Consider the following 26,281-nt stretch of genomic DNA (forward strand, 5'->3'; position numbering starts at 1 on the left):
GCATGTCAGCGTCCCCGCCAGTCAAGCTGCCAGTGGTTGCGGATCTTCTCGCCAGGGAAGGAGGCGCCATTCTTCACCACGATCCAGGGTCTCTGCACCTGAAGGCCTGGATCCTGCAGCGCTAGAATTCAGTGGTTACGATCTCCCGGCGGGCTGCAAGTAAGTTCTCGCCAAGGCTAGAGCATTGTCTACTTTGAAATGCTACAGACTCAAGAGGAAGAGATTTGCTATTTGGTGCCGTTCCCCGAAGATCTACCCTCTGACGGTCACGGCCCCTCAGGTACTTCCATATTTGTTGTCGTTGGCCAAATCGGGGCTGCCTCACGTCTCCATCAAGGTTCATCTGGCGGCTATCTCCTGCTACACCAGATCCCCAGGACGACCCTCCTTGTGGTCGCACCGGTTGGTCAAGGAATTTGGAAAACGGTATATTCCGCTCGTTCCCGCCAGTGAAGGCTCCGGCCCCGGCGTGGGAGCTCAGTGTGGTACTTACAAGGCTCATGGGATCCCCGTTCGAGCCTATGCATTCTGTTACACTCAAGTTTCTGTCGTGGAAAACCCACTTTTCTCGTGGCCATCACCTCTGCACGACGAGTGGGTGAGATCCAGGCCCTTCCTGTAAACCACCTTACTTGACTTTGCACGAGACGAGGGTGGTGCTGCGGACGCACCCTCCCTTCATGCCCAAGGTGCCATCGGACTTTCATCTAAACAAGCCCTTGGTGTTGCCTGTGTTTTTTCCAACGCCTTCGTCGCTGGCTGAAAGGACTTTGCACTGGCTGGATGTGGCTAGAGCGCTGAAGTTTTATGTGGCCCGCACAAAGTTTCTGGAAAACTTCTCAGCTTTTTGTGAACTTTGGTCCTGTGAACCATGGGACGGCCTTGTCCAAGGCTTCCATTTCCAGGTGGCTCTCCGGCTGTATTGCTCACTGTCACCGGTTGGCAAACCGACCGCTGCCTGGCCGTCCGAGAGCCCATTCCACCAGAGCAAATGCTGCTACAACGGCGTACCTGTCTGGTGTGCCCCTGCTGGACATCTGCAGGGCTGCTACGTGGAGGTCGACGCACACCTTCACAAAATTCTACTGTCGACAGGGATTCCAGGGAGGAGTCCAAAGTCAGCCAAGCAGTGATGAGCAACCTGTTTGCTTGAAGGTGAGCCTGGTAAGGAGGTAAGAGATGCTTATTTTAAGCCTTGCCACCTCCCATAGTTGTGCATGTGTGTACTGCTATGTATTCTTTATTCATGAGCATGTGAATCCAGGCCAGACCCCATGCTGGAGAAGGAACAAGTTACTTACCTGTAACTGTTGTTCTAAAGCATGGGTCTGGCATGGATTCACATGCGAACCCCCCTGCCTACCCCTCTGTGTCTCTTCTCCTCTTGGTCCTACTGCCACTTTACTTTCTACCAAATCTGAAGATGGCTGCCTGAGGGAGCGGCTTAGTTGTAGGGCAGTCATTGGCTGGGGTAGTATGACTCAGAGTTCAGTGATTGGTTGTTAGGAGAAAGACAGTTCAGAAATTAAACTGAAACTGATTTTTTCTTTTCCGGGGATTCCCAGCCTGACCACTAAGGATATTCATGAGCATGTGAATTCATGCCAGACCCATGCTGGAGAACAACAGTTGCACGTAAGTAACTTGTTCCCTTTCATCGCCTCGTACTTCCCAAAGTCAAACGCCAGCTTCCCCTTCATTGCGGCCAGACAATGGAACTCCCTGCCGCTGGCACTCGGAACAGAACCCTCCCACCCTGCCTTCAGGAAAGCCCTGAAAACATGGTTGTTGGTATTTGCGTGATAATAGCTTAGACAAACTGTCCATTCTGAACTGTTTCTGTATATACCTTTTTAAAGTTGCAAAATCATGCACTTATACACTGTATCTAAGCAAAAGTATGTACTTGTACACTGTAACTATACACAATTATGTACTCTAACTGTGTAACAGCGCCTTGATGCCCACGGGCTACCCCACACTTTATAAATGAATAAAATAAAAAATCAATAAAACATGTCGATTGGAACACAATCTTCTAGCAGACGTGCTCACCAGGGACTTGTACCTACCCGTAGAACTCGACTGGCGTTTGCAAGAGCACATTCTGCTCAACGTCTTTGCAGAATGGGGTTTTCCAGACATCCACCTGTTTGTGACTCTGGAGAACGCCAGATGCCCAGAGTACGCATCCAAGGGGAACGGTCTCTGGATAACATGGTCCGTGAGATTTGCCTATGATATGATATGGCATTTATAATGCGCCTATACACAATTGTTTCAAGGCACGACAAGGCCAGGGAGGGGAACAAAGGGAGGACAGACAACGATCCTACTAGGCCAGGTGTCAATCAGATAGTGCGAGGGAAGGGGGCAGAGACAGTGCAGTACATGGGAATAGATAAAACAAGTATTGGCCATCATGTGGCAAGTGCATGGGTAAGTGGAGACATCAGGTGTCAAGGGCTGGTAGGGGGACTGTAGGGATACAAAAACAGTCCCCAAGTGCGGGGGTTGCCAGTTGGGCAGTGCATGTGTGTCTCTGGCTGGGGGGGGTGGGGGTCCTGGGTCCGAGATCAGAGGGTGTCCAGGTACCTGGTGCAGTTCCAGTAACACCCAGGATGTCAGCAGAGGAGAGAAAGCAGAAGCAAAGAGAAAGGTTTTGAGGTGCTGCCGGAACCGGAAATGGTTCTCAAGTTTAAGGGAGGCAGGGAGGCTATTCCAGAGGGTGGCCCCAGCCGAAGAAAGATGTACCACCAACTCCTTGCTTAGAGAAGCGACTGACTCTGAGGGAGTTGGAGGCGGAGGAGCGGAGAGCTCGAGAAGCTATGCTTTTCCTGTTTCCCCTTCTCCGGGATGGAGTCTGGCATGGATTCACATGCTCTTGAATATTTCCCGTCATCAGGCTGGGAATCCTCTGTAAAACAAAAAACGGTTTCACTTTCACTTACAAACTGTATTTCTCATCTCAACCAATCACTGAACTCTGGGTCATACTGCCCCCAGCCAATGACTGCCTTCTACCTAAGACCCTCCTATGGCAGCCATCTTCAGATTTTTACCGCACGTTCAAGTGTTGGGAGTCCTCGTGTTTTGCTCTGAGTTTTTCTTGCTTTGTTCGCGAAAATGTTTCATTTTTGTCAAACACAACCCGTGTGCTCTTTCTCTACATCATCCGGCAAGCGGGTAGTCGTTTGTCAGTGATTTGCAAGGGCAAGACTTGTTGAAGTTTCGTCGAACATTCCAGAAAACCATCAGGCCTACACGCACTCTGGACTTTGTCGGAGGAGGAGGGAAGCTCCCTTTTCAAGCTTTGCTCCAGCTGCAGAATGTGTTTGTAGAGGACAACGCCTCCAGTGCCTCTGTCTCCATCTGGATCACAGGGAAGTGGATTGCGAAATCTGCCTCTGGTTCTTCAAACGAACCGTGAAGGATCGTCAAAGTAGGCTGGCGGTGTTGCTCACCGTTAAGGCCTCTGACCCAGGCAGGAAGCGGGGGCATGCCTCACCCAGAACCGACCGGTCTGAAGAACAAGTTTCTAAGTCCTTTGAGGGAGCTCCATGCATGGTTGCCCAAGACAAGGGCAAGCACTGAGTCAGTTTCCTTCGGATCCTGGTCCTGTGACGACCCTGCACACCCTCGGAGATTCAGAAAAGGATGCCGACGACACTGCCAGCACCGGAACAACCCCTGGCGAAAGAGAGGACGCGCCACACTACGCCTCCACATCAACCTCCACACGTGCCCTCCCCCCATAGGGACACTGGGACAGGAACGGTAGACGACATGACCACGGCGGACGGTTTGCCAAAGCCAAGGGCCCAACACAAGGTGTGATTGTTCCATGCCATGGTCGCCAGAGGTCTTCCGGAGCTATTCTTTTGAGGTGAAAAAGGAGTTCAGCGCAGCAGGGCTTCACCAGGCAATTTAAAGGTCCAGGAGGTTGCAGCAAGCTTTGTTCAGTTTCTTCATCGGGTGTTTCTCCCAGTGGTCGACTCTGCCTCTAGTCCCAAAACCCTCACCTTTTAAGCAGGTTTCTTCCTTTAATGCACAGCCTAGGCTGTCAATCACACAGCAGGGTGGACAGCCAGCCAATCGGGACTGGTTGCATTCAGGCATTCCTAGAGACAAAGGACAGGGGAGTTCGGGACCCTTCCTCTCATCCTGTCCTTCCAGACACACGGAGGCGGGCTTCAGGGGTGAAGCCCGCCAAAGGCAAGATAAAGGGCTCAAACCTGTCAACGAGCAGAGTAAAACCCAAGAAAGACATCACAAACAGAAAATCGCTAAAAAAAAAAAGAAGATGGGAGTTCATTTTGACAAAATGGTCACCCATGGATGCTGTACTGCGGCTGAGCGTTCAGCCTGCGGTAGAAAAGCACGATGGTAGGAAAATTTAAGCCATTGCCACCAGCCATTTAAGGTAGTGAGGTTAACATGAAAAGGTTACATGAGAGAGTAGGGTAAGGGGCTGCTAAGTAACCCCCCAGCACTCAACATACGGTGGTGTCTGCTGGGCCTACAAAGAGAAAAGGTAAGTCAATACTCCTACGTCCTGTCCCCTTTCCTCCATACTTTTAGGACAGTCCGTCCTGTGGGGTGGGACCGGAGCACTTTTGTAAAAAAGCATCAAATTGAAAAATGTGTTGTCCTCTTTTTACGCACGGTACCGCGCGCGGCCGTAACCCCGCCCTCCTTATCTCTGCCCAGTGCATCGCCCTTCAGTCCTATTTCCGCGCGGTTGGGGCTGGACGCACTAGCATCAGCGGGAAGACCATTTTTCTTTCCCGTTGTCCTCCTCTCCTGCTCCGGTTCTGCGGTTGCGTTGTCCTTAGTCTATGCCAGAGCGTCTCTGATTTTCCACTTGTTCCTCTTCCTAGCTTCGCTAGGGCGGATCCCCATTCTCTCTGCTTGGAGTGTCTGGGACCGGATCACCGTTGGGACTCGTGTTTCTTCTGCGACTCCCGTTCTGTCCGGGCATTTCAATGACGTCTTCGTAGGTGGGAGGAAAGCTTCCAGAATGTTCCTCCATCGCGTTTCCAACTCTTCATTGACGGAAAGAAGACACGCCCAGTAAGTTCTTCACTTTTCAGGGCACCCCAGCCGGGGGACTCCTTCCCGGGGTCCTCCAGGTCTGGGTGGGGCTTCATAAGCTCTGCTACCGGAGTTATCCCTGAGGTCCCTCGCAGGCCTACTGGGCGTACCAGGGTATTCTCTGAGGGTTTCCGCGAGGGGCCTGCCAGTACCGGACCACGATCCGAGTTTCACCGATCAGGTGCTAATAGCCAGCATAGTCGTGCTGAGGCTTTGGGTACCGGAGTTCGCGCCAAGGTCACCTCGTTAGGAGCTTCCTGCACAGACACCGGGGTGCGCCCTGAGGCCTCTTTTGAGGCTTTGTGTACTGAACCATGGTTCTAGGCTTCTCTCGGGGGAGTTATTGAGACAGATTCAGTTCTAAGGTTCCTCTTAACAAGGCTAAGGTCTACACCAACAGAACTGAGAGGTCTGTTAAGGGCTTGTCTGTGAGGTCGATTCCTCAACTTTCCCACGCTCGCGGTGTTATTGGTTCTGTTGAGGGGGCACATGAGGAGGTTGTCGCCCGTAACTCCTCTGTTACCGGCTTTGCTGAGGTTCCTCCTTTTTGGAGGCTAATTCAAGGGACAGGATGTCTAGTAAACATCCAAGACCCCATAGTACCGGCTCTGCCGAGGTTCCTTGTGTCCAGGCTAAAATTTGTCAAGTCCCCTTACCATTCTGTGGAGTCAACTGCCTCATCACATGTGACGCAGTTCTCCTCAGATGTTCACAAAATGGCGGGCGTTCCTGCATTCTTCCCTCACACCCACGCTATCGTCGGCAGGTGCTGGGAACCTTCTTTTCGGTGGACAACCCTTTCCACGCGATAGTATGAATCTGTTCCACCCTTCCTATGACTGGCGTGCTCAGATGCCACTACCACATTCGGTCTCGCTTCCTCCTACATCTGCCCCATTGGTTCTATTGCCCCCAGATCTAGATGTCAGTCATTGCAGCTTTTTTAAGGCTACAGGGTATTCATGTGTATCCATATTTGGACGACTGGCTTCTGCGTAGTCTGCCGGGTGAAAGCCTCGAGCAATCTTCAGTCTCTCTTTCAGCCCCTGTTAAGTCTTGGGCTGTCGGTGAACTGGTGGAAATCCTCCATACGATCTCTCAGGACCTTATATTCCTGGGTTTCCGTTGGAACACGATCTGCAGGGTGTATTTGACGGTGGACAGGATGACGGATCTGTTAACCATGTGTCAAGTCTTCATTCATTCAGAGAGCATGTCTGCCTGGTGGCTCCAGAGGCTTCTGGGCCTCATGGCCTCGTGCATGCTTGCTCTTCCCCTGGCGCGTCTCAAGATGCGACTTATGCATTTGGCTCTTCGAGGCTCCAGGCGGTGGACCCCGACACCAAAATAATCCTGGTTCCACCCTACATGTCAGATCTCCTTTGGTGGTCTTCCAGCAATCTGTCGGTGGTTTCAGGAGCCCTCCCCCCAGGTGACCATTACAACGGACTCCTCCCTTATCGGGTGGGGCGTGACAATGGATCATCTTCAGGTTTTCGACCTGTGTTCGCCGCAGGACAGACAATTTCACATAAATTATCTGGAACTTCTGGTGATTTTCCTGGCACTAAAAGTGTTGAAGCCAGGGATTGAGAACAAGGTGGGGTCCACATCCTCACGGACAGTGCAGTATCCATGTTTTACGTCAACAAGCACAAGGGGTACCAGGTCACCTCCCCTTGTAGATCTAGCCATTCAGATTTGGGAATCGGCCGTCCAGCATGGTGTTTGGCTGTTGGCGGTGGCACAACATGAGGGCCTACGCCTTCCCGCCTCTTCCTCTGATTCACCGGGCGCTATGCAAGCTCAAGAACACGTCAAATTGCACTCTCCTGTTCATAGCCCTGTGGTGGCCAGCCAGGTTCTGTTTTTCGGAGTTTCAGCATCTGTCAGTCTGCTCTCCGCTCAGGCTTCTGCTGATTCCCGACCTGCTTCACCAGAGCGATCAGCAGTTGTGGCACCCATCCCCACAATCATTCAGCTTGGCGGCCTGGTGCCTGAGTTCAAATCTTTAGAGGTTCAATTTATCCGTGGATAATATGCGTATTATCCAAGCGGCTAGAAAACCTACAGCCAGGTATCAGTATAGGAGCAAATGGCTCCGTTTCTGTCACTGGTGTTTAGCAAAAAAGCTGGACCCCAGAGAAGCTGCTATCGACACAGTGCTGTTTTTTTTATTTCTCATCTGGCAGCTTCAGGCATGCATGTTTTGTCTTGTAGGACTTATTTGTCGGCTATTGCCTCCTACCTGTCCATGGACTTTTGCTCTTTTTCTTTGACAAACTCTGTCATTAAAAGGCATTTTGCAGGTCTGTTGAATCTGTATCCACCGGTGTGCAGCCCGCATTCTAAGTGGGATCTGAATGTGGTCCTGACTGCTTTATGTCATAAACCCTTTGAACCAATGGCTTCAGCAGACTTGAAATTCCTTTCATGGAAGATGGCCTTTCTGATTGCGGTAACTTCGGCAAGGTGTGTAAGCGAGCTTCAGGTCTTGTCGGTAGAATATCAATTCCTCACCTTTCACAAGGATAAGGTTGTCCTCCCGACCAATCCCTCTTTCCTGCCAAAGGTGGTATCTGACTCTCATCTGAACCAGTCTATTTCCTTACCAGTTTTCTTCCCAGAACCGGCTTCAGATGCCGAGAGGGTTCAGCATAATTTGGATGTAAGTTTTATTTGGACAGAACATTTAATCTGCAGAGCTCTTCCCAGCTCTTGGTGACCTTTGGGGACCCAAAAGGAAAGCCTGCTTCGAAGGCAACTATCTCCCGATGGATTGCTTCCTGTATCTCTGAAGTGTATTCCGTTCAGGGCCTTCAACCTCAAAAGCTAATTCATGCCCATCTTGTGCGGGGCAAGGCAGCTGCCATTGCCTTCCAATATGTTCCCTGGAAACCATTGCCAAGGCAGCCACGTGGGCTTCCCCATCGGCTTTTGTGAAGCATTAGTGCTTAGACCTGCGCTCCAGGGCTGATGCTCAGTTCAGGCAAGCTGTTCTTAAAAACCTCTTTCAGTAAAGGAGTTCCATCCACCCGTTATCCTGTAAGAAGTGCTTGGTAATCTCCCAAAAGTATGGAGGAAAGGGGACGGGACGTCAGAGTATAATAAAGTTACTCACTGTAGTGACTACCTTACTCCTAGTCCATAGTCCCCTTTCGTCCATACGCCCGCCCGCCGTCCCCTCTAATAAGTATCCTCTATTATTGCTTAAATGGTCTCAGACCTGGCGATAGAAAAGGACTGAAGGGCGATGTGTGGGGCGGAGCTAAGAAGGGCGGGGTTACAGCCGCATGCGGTACCCCACGTAAAAAGAACACATTTTTCGCTTTTTACGAAAGTGCTCCAGTCTCGTCCCACAGGACGGAATGTCCCAAAAGTATGGAGGTGCTGTGGTGCTGTGTCGCCATACAAAAAGCAGATGCCTATGGAGTTTGTCAGACTCCAAAAACAGTGAAAACACAGAATCCTAAATTGTGCAAAAACACACGAGAGTGATAGAAAAAGGTTTCACTCACTCCAGGGTTAAAATTAAAACTGCTGGTGGTCTCTAAGGTTGAAGGGAATTAGCACAGAATTCTCCCTAACATGCACTACTGCGGCTATGGACATAGCCTGCGGCATAACAATTACACAATAGTTGGTAGAACACCCCCACTGACACCATCCATAATTACGAGATTGCCTATGTGCAGCAAGGAAAAGGGTAGAGGTAGCAAGTGCTAGGGGGTCCGGGCCTCATGGGTGACCCACAGAGGAAGTGCTTGGTTGTTGAGTGCTACATTGCCAAGGGCAGCTGAAATCTCTACGTGATTAGGTGGCTAAACTCATGCTCGGTCGACCAACTAAATCTCCAGCAAGGTCATCGGTTCAGTCGTCGGAGGACGAAACTGAGGTGCATACGCCCAAAAAAGAACATCAGTGGAAGAAGCGGTCCCACTCGAGGAGCCATTCTTCCTCATCCTGAAAAAAGAGGCGCCATCGTCTGGGCTCTGATTTAGCGACTGAACAAGGTAAGCTGTCAGCCGGACCTTCTACCCGCCAAGAGTGGGAGGAATTTAAAACTTCCATGTTGGAAATGTTTAGGAAGCATGCTGCAGAAGGCGCGGTTAACTCCCCCTCCCAGCAGACTTCGAATACTGGTGACCCCTCACACACCCTGGTGTCGACGCCATGGGCGTTGATGAAACCTTCGACATCAAAGGAAGTTGCTTGGGTATCTAATCCCTCCTGTGCTGCCACAGCTGTCGAGGCTTCGATATCTCCGGTCAACGGCAGCCTTATTTGCTCCGAGACACAAATCTTCGGCACCAACATTTGCCCAAAAAATCTTCCACACCTCTATCCCGGCCAACTTTTTTGGCACCATGTCGAGTATTTCCGGTGCACAGGGCACGGGAGATCAAGGGAATGTCGACCCAGCGTATGTGGGCACCAGTGGTGTCGAGATTTATCAACAACCATGACCAGTTGTTGCAACTTTCTGAGGGCCTCCCTGTGGCTAGTGGTCTGTAGACTTCCACTCTGCGACCCGACAGGGTAGTGAAGGTCGATGCTTTTGCCAAAAAGGTGTTTACTTAGGGCAGCATGGCCCTTAAAACCACCAATTTGGCAAGTGGCTTCGTTAAATATTAGTTTGGTCTGTGGACAGCTGTGGAGAATGCTGCACAGTACGTCCCTGAAGGTGAAATGCGCAAGTGCTTCCTGTAGCTGGTGGAGGATGGGAAAGTTGTGGCCAGGCAGTCGCAGAGCGAGTTCCTATTCAGCCAAAAGGCCGAAGATTCCTTGGAAAAATTCAAGGAATCCAAAATCGTGGCTAGATCCTTTGGCCTAGCTGCGCAGCCAGCCAAGCCTGCCTTCAACTTCTCCTCCAGGGGCAGAGGCTAAAGGCATTATGTGCCTTTTGGCAGGAAAGAGCAACTCTCACCGACCAGGCAAGGGCAAAGACATTTCTCGTGCACTGGAATGGGAAGAGGGGCTTCTAAGGGCCAGCAAGCGGTGGTGGGCCAGCAAGCGGGGGTGACCCGGCAAGCAGCAGCGGGGGGTGATCCAGCCTCCTAAGCTGCTTTGATTTCCCCTCCCACAATTTACCGGTTGTCAGGCGGTTGACCGAGCACTGGCTCAGTGACAAGAAATTACTTTTGATGCCTGGGCTTTACAGCTAGTTCAGTAGGGTTATTGTATGCCCTTCTTAAATAAAACACCGGACAGACCCCCACCGCCTCTGATCCAACCAGAACAGCAGCTCCAGAAAGAACTGCAATCCCTGTTGTTGAAGGGTGCTGTGGAAAAGATACCTCCCCAGCAGAGGAGATCGGGTTGGTATTCCCAGTATTTCCTGGTACCCAAGAACGGAGGCGGTCTCCATCCCATTCTGGTCTTCAGGGTCTTCAACAAGTTCCTGAGGAAAGATAAATTAAAAATGGAGAAGTTCAGAGAAATTCTCCACGCTCTTGAACCGCAGGACTGGTTGGTGTCAATAGATCTACAGGACGCTTATTGTCATGTACCGATACATCGAAAGCACAGGAACTTCCTGAGGTTCATCATAGGGGACAAGCACTATCAATTCAAAGTAATCCCCTTCGGTCTGATATCCGCCCCAAGGGTCTTCACCAAGCTCATGGCGGTAGTCGCAGTTCACCTCAGGAGCTCTGGTGTCCACGTATTCCCATAGCTGGACGACTGGCTGATCCGTGGGAAGTCGGCAGAGCAGGTCTGGTCTCATCTAGAGGGTACCTGTCTACTACTCCACAAGCTGTTTTTTTTTCCCCTGAACTTTAAGAAGTCCCAGGTGACACCTATCCAAAGGCTGCAGTTCATCGGAGCAGTGCTAGTCACTCGGGTAGGGAAGGCCTTCCCTCCCGAAGAGTGTGTCAACAGCTAGGCACAGATGGTTGACTTTTTCCGTAACCTCGCCACTTTACCAGCGGCTTCCTTCCTCCGCCTCCTAGGTCTCATGACCTCCTGTATATGTCTATTGCCAGAGGCAAGGCTGCGCATGAGAACCCTACAGTGGCTCCTCAGTGGTCGCAGCACCTTGGAGCTCTGCTGGATCCCGCACATGTGGTCAACGACCTTGCTTGGTGGACGGTCCGCAGGAATATGACGGGGGAACCCTTCTGGCTTCCATGGCCCCTCCTGGATCCCGCACATGTGGTCAACCACGTTTTCTACCCTCCACCACAACCCACATCCTTCTAAAGAGTAAGAGTGGTTTCAACGGTCTGGACGGTCCGCAGGAATTTCATGATGGGGGGGCACCCTTCTGACCCCCCTGGCTCGAGTAGTCACGGATGCGTCTCTGAAGGGTTGTGGCTCTCACTGCGAGGACTTGCAGGTGAACAGCCTTCGGTCATCGACGGAAGCCAGATGGCTGCTGGGGAGAATTCTCTTATAAGGCTAATTTCCCAAACCTAGTGAGTCCCCCAGCAGCTTTGCTGGATTTTTGGGGTTTGTTTTTTCTCCTGCTAAGAGTGAGACTCTCTTCCCCCCACTCTTAGGCATAATTTGAGGTATGTCTTTGACTTTTTGTGTGCTTATGGTCTATGGGGTCTTTTACTCCATAGGGTATCATCTGTTTTGGTGTATGTGTTACACAGCACCCTCAGTGCAGTAAAACAGGGGTGTCTTAGTGACCCCCAAACATTACTGACTACTGTCTCCCAGGGCATGTAAAGTCACCATTGACTTTACTAGTCCAAAATTGTGAACAGAACCAGTACAAACCATCATATTGTGGAAGTACTGGAAGGGGTTAATTCGATTGCCCCTGGGTCTGTTTTCAAGGGGGCACTGTCCAGCTCCCCTTGTCGAATTTCTGGCTGGTGGCAGTGGTTACCACGCAAAATATTCCACCAGAATATTTCCTATGGGATTTTCGCACTGATTTTAAACGCACCACTTTTTGGTGCAATGTTAAAGATACCGCTGGTTTATTTATTTAATATTAAATCAACGGTTGGGTCTTTTTGCCAGAACTCTGTTCTAAAATGGCTTTTGTGTCCGTCTCTAACTCCAACCAATGTCGGGCCCTTTGTTCCACATTTTGGCGGGCTTCTCCACAGAAGCCCTCCAACTGGTGCCACTCTGTCTGGGCTCCACAGGATGTGTGGGTGGGGGAATGGGCACCCTGGACTGTGTTGCCTTAGCAACCCAAGTGGCACTCTATTCTGATTGGCCCGGTGGTGAGCCGCCCGGCTCACCACTTAGCATGTGTGAGTGACAGCTAGGCTGTTGAAAGGGGGTTTTTCTGCATAAAAGCAGGGCTTTTGGGACTGAAACTTCAGAAGTCGCCACAGGACCTAAGAAATCCGAAGAGGGAAGAAGCTGAGCCATCTGCAACGACAACACCACTGGTTGAGCCCTGCTGCAACAACCTCACTACTTTCCCAACGACAAGAGGAGATCTTCTGCTGGAAGAGTCTTCTCCCTCTGAGCTGGTGGAATGAACCAGTTCGCCATTTCGCCTTCCAAAGACGTCTCTTGGTCTAATTGCCCGTGCCAAGCACCCCGGCGGCTGGATAGCCAAGCTTCACCACTTTGACCGCGAATAAAAGCAATGCACCTTTTAACCGACAAACTCCGCAGCTGGTTTCATCCCTGGGCAGTGCAACGACTCAAAGTTTCCTCCTCGACAAGATCATCTCTTCCCCGGGTTGAAACAACGAACTGCAACCAATGCCAGGAACAACTGCCACCACTGGAGCTTCCTCTCTCCTTAAGGTACTGTGTTCTGCCTGGCCTCCCTTTCCACGGATTGCTAAAGGTGACCCTTAAATCCTTGGCTTTCCAACTTTGTTGGCCCCAGACCTTCTAACTTTACTTCTTGAATCACCCCAACATCTTTTGAACATTCTGCCAAGACTTTTAGTGCATTTTAAACTGTGTGATCTTGGGCACATTTCGCTTTGCTCCATTTAAAGTGGGCCTGGCCTATGAACTTTGGCTCTACAGTGTATACTGCCTTTACTCCCTTGCTCTGAACTTCTAAAAGTGTTGGGAACTGTTTTTTATTTTTATGCCCTGCCGTTTTCTCTCCCTTTAACTTAACTATTGGAGTGCCATCTAGGTTACGCGCGCACATCTGTCTTGACAAATAGTGGTGTTTTAACTCTGACTTGTCTAATAGTTATCAAGGGAGGTGTTTATACTTTACCTGACTGTGTTTTAACTTGCTTTTGATTTAGAGTGCTAGTGTATTGCCTAAAGTGTGTGTTAAATAAATAATTATATACTTTTGATACACAGCTCTAGTCAGTGTTTGTTTGCTCTACTCTGTTTTTAGCCCTATTGTGTATACTCTATATACTGCTCTACTCTTCTACTAAAGAAGTCTGACTGCTCAGCCACAGCTACCAGGTATATCTGGGTGGTGCAGGCTGCTACCAATTGGGTTTACTGCTTGCTCCTGTAGTCTTAATCTTTTTGCAGTGGTCCCCAAGGGAACTGCACAGGATTCTGCCTAACAATGGCACATGAACGGGCTGGAATTGCTTGCCATCTAGTTAACCCTGAGGGTGTTGGCTCTGTCTCTGGAAGCAGGTGAGTGAACTGCAAGCTTAATGCTGCAAGCCACCTTTTCGACATTTCTTCTGGGAGAAAATCTCGCTTAGGGTGAAACCTGGTTTTCTTCCTAAAGTTGTTTCTCATTTTCACTTGTCACAATCCATTGACCTTCGGTTTTCTACCCTCCACCACACCCCACACCCTTCTAAAGAGTAAGAGCGGTTTCAACGCCTGGACTCTAAAAAGGCCCTAAGTTTTTATATCGTGTGAACCGCCCAGTTGAGAAGAGCTTAACAACTCTTTGTGGCCTTTTCCTTAGCCTGTAAGGGCCTGGCTATAACTAAGCAAACTTTGTCCCTCTGGATCATCTTTTGTATAGCGGAATGTTACTAGTCTGCTGGCAAAGAATTGCCATATGGGCTCACTCGACTAGGGGGGGGGTCTCGACATCAACTGCATTCCAAATGGGAGTCCCTGTAGGAATATTTTTTGTGCAGCAACATGGTCATCCCTCCACACTTTCACTAAGCACTACAGTTTTGATGTTGCTTGCATGGCCGATGTGTTTTGGCAGGGCAGTGTGACAAAACCTTCTGATCTTACTTTCTGCCCTCAATCTACTGCTGTGGGAGTCTGTCAGATGAGGAATCTGCGTGAGAAAAGCAATCCATTGAAGGAGAAATGACTTGCCGTAATGTTTTTTCTTTGGCTTCTTCTCCCGCAGATTCCTCATCTCCCTCCCACCCCCCATCCATCCGTGCTCAGAAAGTCGCTGGTTTGTGCGCATCCTCTATTTCAAGCGATTACTTGATGATGGTTCTTGGTGACCATTTTCTGTATTCTTGTCATGTGCTTTTTCAACAAAACAAACCAAAAACGTGTTTGCTGATGCTACGATCTGTGGTGTCTTTACATATTTTATCCTCCTTCTGAGGTGTATGCTTATTAATTTCTATGGGCTTATAGCCTGTTATCTGTTTTCCTGTGTGGCTGGGGTGGGAGGGTAGGAGGAGGCAACTGAGGTGCAGGGCGCAGTGGCAGAGTTTATGTACGACGCCTGATGTACTGTCCAGAACAGACGGTAGAGTGCCAAGCAAGAAGGATCTACGACCGAGTCGAGGTATACTATGCCCCTTGTCGAAAAGCATCCAAGCTGGAAGGAATATCTATTAGATGAGGAATCTGTGGGAGAAGGATCCACAGAAAAGGCATTACGGTACGTAATTTCTACTTCTTCGCCAATCGATTTGAATATGTTTGGAGGATTATACAATGGAAACCGATACCATAGAGTGCACAGTTTATATAAAAACAGTAAAAATAGGTTGCAAAACAGGAGCTTTGTTTGTCCCAACAAAATGATTCACATGTAACCCTCCTCTAACAGATTCAATGCAAGCTGTTTGTGTTTGACAAGAGCTCTCAGTCATGGGTAGAAAGAGGACGTGGACTTCTAAGGCTCAACGACATGGCATCGACTGATGATGGAACATTGCAATCTCGGCTAGGTGAGATCATCTCCGAAGCAGTATTTTTTGGGGTTTTAAAAAAAAATCATTTTGTGATGCTTCAGGATCTATATAGGCATGTCTTTCTTCATTGTGTTTCCAGTAGTGGAGGTGCATTTGTGTGCTACATCTTTAACATTTGTTTTAACAGCAAAATCGGTGTGCATTGCATGTCATAGTCTTGGATTCAGATTATGCTATTATGGTGTCTGTTAGGACTGGAATTCTATACTCTGGCCTGGTCGTCATATGTTTAAGGGGCCTACCTAGCATAGTGACTTGGACAACTCGGGGAGCTGTAGCCAAACCAGTTCATGGTAGCAAGGCGAGTGGTCAAGGCTACGTCTATGGAAGGGTCATCCTGGTATGGGGTCCTCAATGAGTACACACAGTGAAAGGTCAAGGAACACACTTCAGTGTTAGGACAGTTTCTTTAAAGTCCAACTAAGGGCTTCCTAAAAGCATATAAGGCTGTACCACCTGAGAATGTTGGTAGCATGGACAGATCAGCCAGGCTTATCTTGGGAGGTAGAGGGGAGCTGTAGCTTGGTACAAAGAAATTGTAGCATACATATGGTCACAAGAAATACTGCAACACTGTGTATTGTATAGACACTTTACTTTTACAAGTAGGCCAAGATAAATCTTGGGGAAGTAAGTACTATCATATAAACACAATTCTAAAAATCAACTCAATACTTATGGGTTACAACCCAAAGTATAACCTTCTTAAGAATAGCAATCAGCAGTTCAAGGTGAGTTAGACCTATAGCACATTTAGAATGGCAATCTGGTATTCTTTAGGAGTAAAACCAGGTTATATATACTTTTAATATATCATCAGTAATTCAAAGGAAGTAAACTCTGTCAGTCATGCAGTGACGCTGTGTTAGAGAAATCACTTAATAAACCAACCCTGTTACAAGTATGCACCTTGCGACTTTTTAGAACACAGTTCCAGGCTAGTAAAACAACTCATATACTTTCTGGAGGGGCCTCAAGCTACTCAATAAGTATGAACACTCAATAACTATTTTGGAATGCACCAAGCAATTCAGGGGAAGCAAAACCCAATTAGACTTTAAGGAATACACAATGAAGTTCAAGGTAAATAATTGACCTTTTGCTATTTGCTACCTAATAGCTAGTTATAACCAGTATACTTTTAAGAAGTGTACCATACAGTTTCTAAGGTAATTAAGAACTATTGAACTGTAATACTGGGCACAACCCAGTATTACACGTTTATAAGAGCAGCAGCAAGCTTTTCAAGGTAGGACCGACCATATACCTCTGAGAGACTACCAGCAACTCAAACAAGTATTAACTCAGACTGTTTTAGGTCTGTATGAAGCAGATCAGGGAAAGTAAAACCCACTGGTACACTTTAAGAAAGACAAAATGTATTTCAAGGTAGATGCACCCTATTGTTAAGCTTTTACACTCATTCAGTTGAGAATAATAATTTGAGGGGATTGTCCTCTGAAGTATTCCACATCTATGACAGGTAATGTCCACAGCTGCTTTGGAAAATATTCGGCAGAGGGCGCCCTGCGTCGATGGAGTCGCTCCGTTGTCCCTCGAGGGCCTCCGTCGAGGGTTGACGTCACCGGATGTTATATATAGGACGCATGGCGCCCGTAGCCTCAGTTCCGTTTTTTCCGCAAACGTGTTTGCTTCGGAATCTCGGCGCGCTCGATTCTTCTCTTCGAAAGCGATGTCTACGTCTCCTTCTACTACCCTGAAGTCGGGCTTAAAAATGCCGGGACTGTGGTTCGAAAATGTCCATCACAGGCCCGCACGACATCTGCCTCTGGTGCCTCGGTAAAAGCCACGCCACCGACGACTGCGAGGATTGCCAGTCCCTGACGTCTAAGGCCTTGCGGGAACGTAAGAAGAAATTGAAGGTAGGTAGGGTGTCTAAGCCCCATAAATCGAAATCCGCTGGGCTTTCCACCGATGACTCGATGGGCGACTCTGCGAAAATCCAGGGGGCCTCTGTCTAGGAGTGTTTCCCGCCATTCCTCTGCGTCATCGAGGCATTCTAGGAAGCGCCGTCACCGGTCGCCTTCCCCGTCCTCGTCGGAGGAGGACTCCGCTAGGCGGTTAACTTGTCCCACCAAGTCTTCGTCGCCGGCCAAATGGGAATTACCTACAAATCTAAATTGAAATTCGAAGGGATTGTGTCCTCCGACGTATTCCTCATCTTAGATATCTCCTTCCAGCTCTGCTGGCCTCGGAAAATTTTTTCTCTAGAGGGCGCTGCGCGTCGACGTCCTCCGAGTCGATATCCTTCGACAGCTGCCGTATCGACGTCGTCATCCTGCCTATAAAGGCCGCGCGCAGCGTCGGTTGCTCAGTTCCGTTTTTCCGCGCTTACTCAGTGCCTCGGAATACCGTTGCTCAGTTCTTAGTCACATTAATCCTATTTACCTCGAGTTATTCGATCCGTACTCGATGGCTTCCTCGTCGGAACCGACAACTCCTCGATCCGGCTTCAAGAAATGTCGAGATTGTGGGAAAAAGATGTCGTTGACCGATCCTCACAGAATTTGTCTGTGGTGTTTGGGAGCTGAACACCATTGTTCGGAATGCGAGGACTGTATGTCCATGACAGCTAAGGCCCTGAAGGAGCATAGGGGGAAGCTGGAGAAAGGTAAGACTTTTAAAGCTTCTTCTTCGTCGACGAAATCGAGACATTCGTCTCCTCGTCACCATTCGCGCTCCAGGTCTCGGAGTGGGTCTCATCACTCCTCGAGATCGAAGCACTCGAAGAGGAGACGTCGAAGATCCCCTTCTCCGTCTTCCTCTTCCTCTGTTTCACCAAAAAGAATCCCTTGCCCCACGAAACATAGTTCCCAGGCTGAATGGGAGGAATTCCGAAAAAATATGATGAGCGTCTTCGAGAAAGCGGCCTCAACCCCCTCGAAGACTGCCGAGAGCGATGCTCTGATCGAACGACCCGAAGGTCAAAAACGCCGTGAGTCGCAGTACCCGGCGAAAGAAACCTCTCGAGCGCGTCTCGAACCCTCGAGCAGGACTATGACCTCCAAACCTTCCTCGAAGGTTCCGTCGACGAAGGTTCCGTCGAGGTCGATGTCTTCGACGCCGTTGTCGAGGGGACCTTCGACACACGGGTCTGTCGACTCGACGCCAGCTTCAACGTCGACGCCAAGTAAAGTCACGGTTACCACACATCCAGTGACTATCCCCAGGCCCTCGACGTCGATGGCTTCGAGATTGTCGAGTAGAATTCCAATTCTGTCGAGGTCTTCGAGGCCTCTGCCTCTGTTTTCGACGCCACGCTCGAAGCCTTCGACGTCAGCGTCGACGACATCGACGTTTTCGAGGCCAATAATGACAAGTTCGGCACCCTCTGCCTTGGAAATGGGATTTACTCCCTTTATGAGTTCAGAACAATTGAGAACTATATCCTCAATTTTAGAAGAGGGTGATTTGTCTGAACAGGAAGACACATTTGAGTTACAGGGACCTGTAACCCCAGTTAGAGAGGAATTTTCCTCTGAAGAGCACAGGTTAAAGGATCTTCATGATTCTTTACATGAGGCAAGTGGGTTAGACACTTCCCCTGAGGTGGAGTTTGCTAAGCCAGACCCAGGGATGCATGCTGAAACCCCCTACAGAGCCTTAATGGCCAGGATTACAGAGTTCATGGGGTGGTCTGCACCTTCACAATCTTTCCAACAAGATGACCTCACGGATATTCTTGACAAAGGCCCACAGGAGGATCCTGTGGTGCCTTTTCATAAAGCTCTTCAGAGAAAGATCATGACAAACTGGGAAACCCCAGATGTAGTACCAGCAGTAAATAAAAAACTGTCTACAAAGTACAGGGTATCTTCTACAGAACCGGAGTTTTTGTCTAAACACCCATCCCCAGAAAGTCTGGTGGTACAGGCAGCATCCTCTACCGATGTCAAGACGGCTTATCCTACCGTCCCACAGGACAGGGACGATAAAAAATATGATGCTATGGCAAATAAAGTCTTTTAAGCATGTAGCATGGCATTAAAATCTGTTAATGCTACGTGCACCCTTGCTAGGTTCAGCCATACACTTTGGGAGTGTGCTTCTACAGCGGCTGACTGCATCCCGGAGGGAGAAGAAAGGGATGCGTTCCTGAATATTATACAGGACGGTAAAGACGCTATGTGCGAATCCCTCCAGACGGGCATTGATTCGGCTGACAGTATCAGCAGAGCAATGGCGGAAAGTACATCAACCAGGAGATTCGCTTGGTTGAGAAGGTCGGGTTTTGCCCCAGATGTGCAAGCCAGGCTCTTGAACATGCCATTCGATGGCTATTCTTTGTTCGGGAAAAAGGCGGATGACAGTTTAGAGAAACTGCAAACTTCAAAAGCAGCAGCAAAATCCCTAGGAGCTGCAATCCGTCAGACTCCTTTTCGTCCCACAGGAACCTCTGCGAGGGGCAAGTCCTTTCGCTTCTACTCCGCATTCGGAAGAGGTAGAGGACGACCGGCTCAAAGGGGTCAAAGAAGAACTACCCGAGGTGAACGGGGTAGATATTCAAAAGCCGCAGCAACAGCAGGTGCCTCTTTACCATCTGCATCAGCCGCCCCAAAACCACTCTGAGGACTTCCCTCACAGGACACCTGTAGGAGGCAGGTTGACTCAACATCTGGCGGTATGGCAGGCTATCACGTCAGATGCTTGGGCATTGGAAACAGTTGCCCAAGGTTACTGCCTGCCTTTCCTACGTATACCTCAGAGTCATCCACCGGGGATCAGCTCTCAGAAAGCTCCAGATCCGCTCCTCTTGCAGGAAATTTGGGACCTGCTAGAGAAAGGTGCCATAGAACCGGTACCTGTAGCGGAGAGGAACAAGGGCTGGTACTCCCCTTACTTTCTCATTCCAAAGAAAGACGGAGGACTGAGACCCATCTTGGACTTGCGAGAATTGAACAAATTCCTCAGAAAAGACAAATTCAAGATGGTCACTCTTTCTCAGATCCTCCAGGCCCTTCAGTTCCAGGACTGGTTGGTATCTCTGGACCTTCAGGACGCTTATTTCCATGTGCCTATCCATCTCAAACACAGGAAATACCTGAGGTTCGCAATTGGCAACTCTCACTATCAATTTCGAGTGCTGCCATTTGGGCTGACCTCCGCCCCGAGGGTCTTCACCAAGTTAATGTCGGTAGTGGCTGCAAGTCTAAGGAGGGAAGGGATTCACGTCTACCCCTACCTGGACGATTGGTTGATCAGGGCTGTTTCTCCGGAACAAGCTCACATCCAGCTAAATCACGTGTGCCACTTCCTTCACAGACTGGGCTTCTCCCTCAATTTAAAGAAGTCACAAATGATACCATCGCAGAGACTCCAGTTCATAGGAGCGATCCTGGACACTTCCCTGGGAAAAGCCTCGCCACCAGAGGTGAGGGCTCAAGATATTCTACAGATGGTTACCAAGTTCCAACATGCCCAACGTCTCCCAGCCTTCGACTTTTTGAGGTTGCTAGGCCTCATGGCATCCTGCATTTTCCTAGTGCCAGAGGCTCGCCTGAGAATGAGATCCCTCCAGTGGGCACTGAGGACTCAGTGGTCACAATTCTCAGGGAGAATGACAGATCTTCTTCAGGTTCCCGCCAAGGTGGCTCGAGACCTTCAGTGGTGGGCCTGTCAGGAGAACATTCTGAAAGGAGAACAGTTTTGGCAACCCTGGCCGGAGATAACAGTAGTCACGGATGCCTCACTCACGGGGTGGGGAGCCCACGCCAACGACTTGACCATCAGCGGTCGTTGGTCTCCATCGGAGTCCAGACTACACATCAACCTGTTAGAGCTGAGAGCCATCAGACTTGCGCTGAAGGCGTTCCTGCCAGCTGTACAAGGGAAGAACGTCCTGATAATGACGGACAACACGGTGGCCATGCATTACCTCAACAAAAGAGGAGGCGTAGGATCACTACCCCTGTGCAGAGAGGCGATGCAGCTCTGGTTTTGGGCAATCCAAGAAGGAATCTCTCTATCGGCAGTTCACCTAGCCGGAGAGAAGAACTTGACAGCGGACGCTCTGAGCAGGCAGAACACAGTCTCCCACGAGTGGGAGCTAGCTCAGGAAGTCCTTCAAGAGATCTTCGCCCTTTGGAGAACCCCTCAGGTAGATCTGTTCGCCACCAGCCTAAACAGGAAATGCGACCTGTTCTGCTCAAGGGAATTTCCCCCGAGAGGAGCTCTGGGAGACGCGTTCATAGTGGACTGGGAGTTTCCGCTTCTGTACGCGTTCCCATCGGTCCCTGTCATTCCTCAAATGATCAGGAGGTTGAGAAGATTCCGGCGAACCATGATCCTAATTGCCCCGGATTGGGCCAGGAGAACGTGGTACCCGGACCTTCTAGACTTGTCCATCTGCCCTCCAATTCGACTTCCACTCAGAGAGAACCTACTCTCACAGAAGGGAGGTCAGGTTCTCCATCCAGACATCAAAACCCTCAACCTTCACGCTTGGCTTCTGAAAGGCTGAGGTACAAGGATTGTGACCTCCCTGATGATGTTATGGAGGTGTTGCTTTCGGCAAGGAGGCCAGCAACAAAGTCTTTATACCGCTGCCGTTGGAACAGATTTTGCAGCTGGTGTAGAGAACAGAATATCGACCCTTTTTCATGTGGTACACCAATGGTTTTGTCCTTCCTACTATATTTGGCAAATTCAGGCCTTCAAGTTGGCACCATTAAGGGCTATCTCGCAGCGCTATCCATCTTTAAGCGTACTGCGGAAGAACCCTCCTATTTCAAATTACCCTTGGTAATACAGTTTCTAAAGGGGTTAACCAATGTTTATCCCCCAAGACCATTCCAAGTTCCCCTATGGGATTTAAACTTAGTACTAACTTTCCTGATGGGTACACCTTTCGAACCTCTCCATTCTTGTTCGTTAAGATTCCTTACCCTTAAAACTGTTTTATTAATAGCACTTACATCTGCTAGAAGGGTGAGCGAATTACAAGCTTTCTTGTAAACCCCCTCATACTATATTTCACAAAGACAAAGTTGTCCTGCAAGTGAAGCCTAATTTCCTCCCAAAGGTGGTTTCTGAATTCCATGTCACTCAGAAGATTACCCTACCATCTTTCTATCCTCCTCCTCACCCGGGGAAAGAGGAAGAGAGGTTACACAGGCTAGACCCTAGGAGGGCTTTAAGTTTTTACATTAGTAGACTAGCCAGGATAAGACAGGCAGACCAGCTGTTTGTAGGTTACGCAGGTCACAAGCTGGGGTTACCAATAACTAACCAGACCATTTCCAGATGGATCATTCTAGCCATTCTGGAATGTTATAAACTGGCAGGGAAAGAGCCCCCTCAAAACCTTAGGGCTCATTCGACCAGAGGTATTGCAGCTTCATCGGCCCTCAAAAGAGGCGTGCCGGTTAAAGACATATGTGCGGCCGCTACATGGTCGTCTGTCCATACCTTTACACGTTTTTACAATCTGGATTCCTCCTCCAGTCAAGAGACTAGGTTTGGAAGGGCTGTACTGCATTCTATTCATCAATAGAAGACACCGTGAAGTCAGTACTCCCTCCTCCGATAATAGAATACTGCTATGGGAGCCTATCTAAGATGAGGAATACGTCGGAGGACACAATCCCTTCGAAGAACAAGTTACTTCTTACCTTGTAACGTTCTTTCGATGGGATGTTCCTCTGACGTATTCCTCATCGACCCTCCCATCCATCCCCGCAGTTCTACTTCCCTTGTTGTTGCAGCTTACGCTCCTTCAGGGTGATTAGTTAGTCCAGAAAGTATTCTTGTGGGCTACAAAACGGAACTGAGCAACGGACGCTGCGCGCGGCCTTTATAGGCAGGATGACATCGATACGGCGGCTGTCGAAGGACATCGACTCGGAGGACGTCGACGCGCAGCGCCCTCTAGAGAAAAATTTTTCCGAGGCCAGCAGAGCTAGAAGGCGATATCTAAGATGAGGAATACGTCGGAGGAACATCCCATCGAAAGAACGTTACAAGGTAAGAAGTAACTTGTTCTTCTGGTTGCAGGGGTTTCACAGTGATATCTCTGTTACGCTCACCTGATTCCCGTAGAGGTGCCGGTCTTGACTGGGCATATACCGTATCTTCAAAGGTGATGTGTAACACACGGCTGGCTCTTTGGGCTGGACCTCTGTGCACTGTATGTTTGACTCGAAGGGTAAGATGTCTGCAGATAGAAAATATGGGATTAATGAACTGGGTTATTGAATGTCTCTCTCTTCTTCCCTTTCTCTTCTCCTGTAGAACCCCGAAGGTTAACGCTCTCACCTTAGGTAAGAGAACGCTGTGCTCTCCATCTGCCTCAGCGCAGGGTGCTGTAACCAGTTTCTTCACTGGATAAGGGGAGCAGGCCTCTTGACTTCAGAGGACTGCTGTCCGTCGTTTACTGCACGAACGGTAAGTTTCGAGTAATTCTAATGTCTTTAAAGTCTTTAGTAATGATGTCTCTTGTTTTGCAGGGTTCCGGCGATGGTGGATGACGGGCTGAAGTGAGTTGAAGATGGAGCCCGTGTGATGAATAGAAGCGCCTGGAAGCACGTAAGTAAGCGCTTGTTGCCTGCTTCACGATGCGCTCTAACTGTCTTTTTATTTTGCAGGTACAAGTTCGGAGCGGCTGCAGGGTGCCGGAATACCCACTGGGTTAGATGTGGAAAGGAGTAATGGCACGTGAGTATTAAAGTTCCCCAATGTCTTTAAACGCACCTTGTTTTGTCTTTCAGATGCGGGATGCAGCGCCGAAGGCCTCCGGAGCATGCGAAGAGTTGGTAAGCTTTTGTCTTTCAGATGCCGGAATGCAGTGTGAAGACCTCCGGAGCGCACGAAGAGTAGATAAGCCTTGGTCTTTCAGAATGCAGCGCAAGGCGTTGGTGACAGCCGATGGCCCAGGTAAGTGAAGAGCTGTCACTGAAGACCGTAATGCTAACCTGTTCTTTCTTGTCTTTATAGGTGTTGCTGAAGACTGGATTCAGGATGGTAAGCCTTTTTCCTTAGGCCCAGGATCAGATGCAGAAGACACGATGAGCGTTCTGCTGCAGAGGATGCAGAATAACGCAAAGCAAGATTCATCCATCGGGTGTGGTTTAAATAGCCTCCTGCAGTGCTTAGGTGTCTCCTTCCACAGCCACGCCTACGTAAGAAAAGAGTTCCTGCTTTCCAGAAGAGTTCCAGTGTTCTGAACCTAGGGAGTGGCTCCTGCCCCACCCAACAGGAAAAGTAGTTCCAAACAGAAGAGGATCAGAGGCTCAACTGGCAGGCAAGTAAGCAGCATGGTCTGCTGCAGGTAAGTCCACCCAAGCATTATGAGCCTGGCGCTTCCAGCGCTGGGACTGGGCATATTTATGAGCCTGGTGCCACTGGCGCCAGGACTGGGTCCAAAAGGTCCCAATTGGGACTGGTTGGCACTCGGAACCTAGGTTATTAATCTGCTTCCAAGGGAGTTGGGAAAACCCTGACCTTTTGGAAGCAGAGATCATGACAGTACCCCCCCCCCTCAAGGCCCCTCCCAAACCGGGCTTCTCCGGGGGTTTTGGCTTGTCAGGAAATGTTCGGTGAAATCTTTTGATTAGGCGAGGAGCGTGGACATATTCAGCAGGTTCCCAGGATCTCTCTTGGGGGCCGTAGCCTTTCCAGTCAATTAGGTAAAATAGTTTAGATTTGGAGATCTTGGAGTCCAGAATGCTTTTGACTTCAAACTCGAGTTCCCCATCAATTAGGATAGGTTTTGGAGATTTAGTTAGTCGGGTTTGAGGTTGCACGGGTTTTAATAGAGAGACGTGGAAGACCGGATGTATCTTCATGTGCGGGGGCAAGTCCAACTTGACCGCTACTGGGTTTACTATGGTAGTGATGGAATAGGGACCAAGGTATCTTGGGTTGAATGTGCGTGGCCCTTTTAGAGGTAGATATTTGGTGGATAACCAGACTTGATCCCCTACTCGATATTGAGGGGCTTCCTTCCGATGTTGATCTGCTCCTTTCTTGTATTGTTCTTTAGCCCTTTGAAGGTGAGAAACAGCTTCCTTAAAGGCTTGGGTGATTGTAGAATGCAGGTAGTCTACTGCTGGTGTTTCAAGATCTTGGAGTGGATCCAACTCCGAGGTTCGAGGGTGACTACCGTATAAAAGAAAAAACGGGGTCTTCCCAGTTCCCGAGTGGACAGAGTTATTGTAGGCATATTCGGCTATCCAAAGGATATCTTTCCAAGTTTTTTCAGTTTGTTGTAGCATGCAGCGCAAATACTGTTCCAGAGTTTGATTGGTCCTCTCGGTTTGTCCGTCGGTTTGAGGGTGGTGGCTGGTCGAAAGTCTCACATCAATTTGAGCCGACCGACAGCAACTTCGCCAAAAATGAGAAATAAATTGACTACCTCGATCCGAAATTAGAACCGAAGGAAAACCGTGCAGTCGGACGATGTTTTCGAGAAATTCTCGGGCCAGAGTTGCTGCTGTTGGCAAGCCTTTGAGCGGAATGAAATGCGCCATCTTGGAGAATAAGTCCACGATTACTAGAATCGTATTGTATCCGGAGCATGGAGGTAGATCGGTGATGAAGTCCATAGAAAGCGTATGCCAAGGGCGAGGCGGGATGTCAATAGGGCGTAAGAGGCCTGCTGGTCTTTCCTTTTGACTCTTGTTTTGGGCGCATACTCCACAGGACATTATAAAGTCTCTGATATCTTTTTTCCAAGACGGCTACCAGAAGTAGCGCTTGATCTTTTCTGAGGTCTTGGCTATACCGGGATGTCCTTCCATTAAAGAATCGTGATAACAAGAGATTACTTCTTTCTGTAAATCTGTGCTGGGTAGGTATAATCGTTCTTGGAAATACAATAAGTTGTCCTTTACTGCAAAGTCCTTTCCTTGCAGATGCCAATTCTGTATGTCTGCTGGAGTTACAAGTTGCCTGGCTTTATCCTTAACTTCCTCTATGGATTGTGTGGTGTTTACACCCAGAATTCTTTGTTCGGGAATGATTGGTACAGGTTTAGGGTTGATCAAGTGTTCTTCCACTCCCATCCGAGAAAGGGCATCGGCTTTACAGTTTTTTGTACCAGGTCGATAGGTAATTATGAAGTCAAACTCGGCAAAGAATAATGCCCAACGGAGTTGTCTAGAGGATTGGGCTTTTGCGGTTTTCAAATA

The 26,281-nt window shown here is 49.2% G+C and overlaps 1 protein-coding gene across 7 annotated transcripts in view; it reads left to right on the top strand.

Moving 5' to 3' along the window:
* RANBP3 (RAN binding protein 3) overlaps window positions 1-26,281 on the top strand; it is a 1,483,781-nt gene that overhangs the window by 1,140,796 nt on the left and 316,704 nt on the right. For all 7 annotated transcript variants that reach the window (XR_011303967.1, XM_069649581.1, XM_069649583.1 and 4 more), the window contains one exon: window positions 14,990-15,110. Coding sequence is in view for 6 of the 7 variants with exons in the window: in XM_069649581.1 (XP_069505682.1) it covers window positions 14,990-15,110 (121 nt within the window). In the remaining variant the exon portion in view is untranslated. The remainder of the gene's footprint in view (window positions 1-14,989; window positions 15,111-26,281) is intronic.

The sequence above is a fragment of the Ambystoma mexicanum genome, chromosome 1p (assembly GCF_040938575.1).
Source record: "Ambystoma mexicanum isolate Mex_15411 chromosome 1p, UKY_AmexF1_1, whole genome shotgun sequence".
NCBI classification, from domain to species: Eukaryota; Metazoa; Chordata; class Amphibia; order Caudata; family Ambystomatidae; genus Ambystoma; species Ambystoma mexicanum.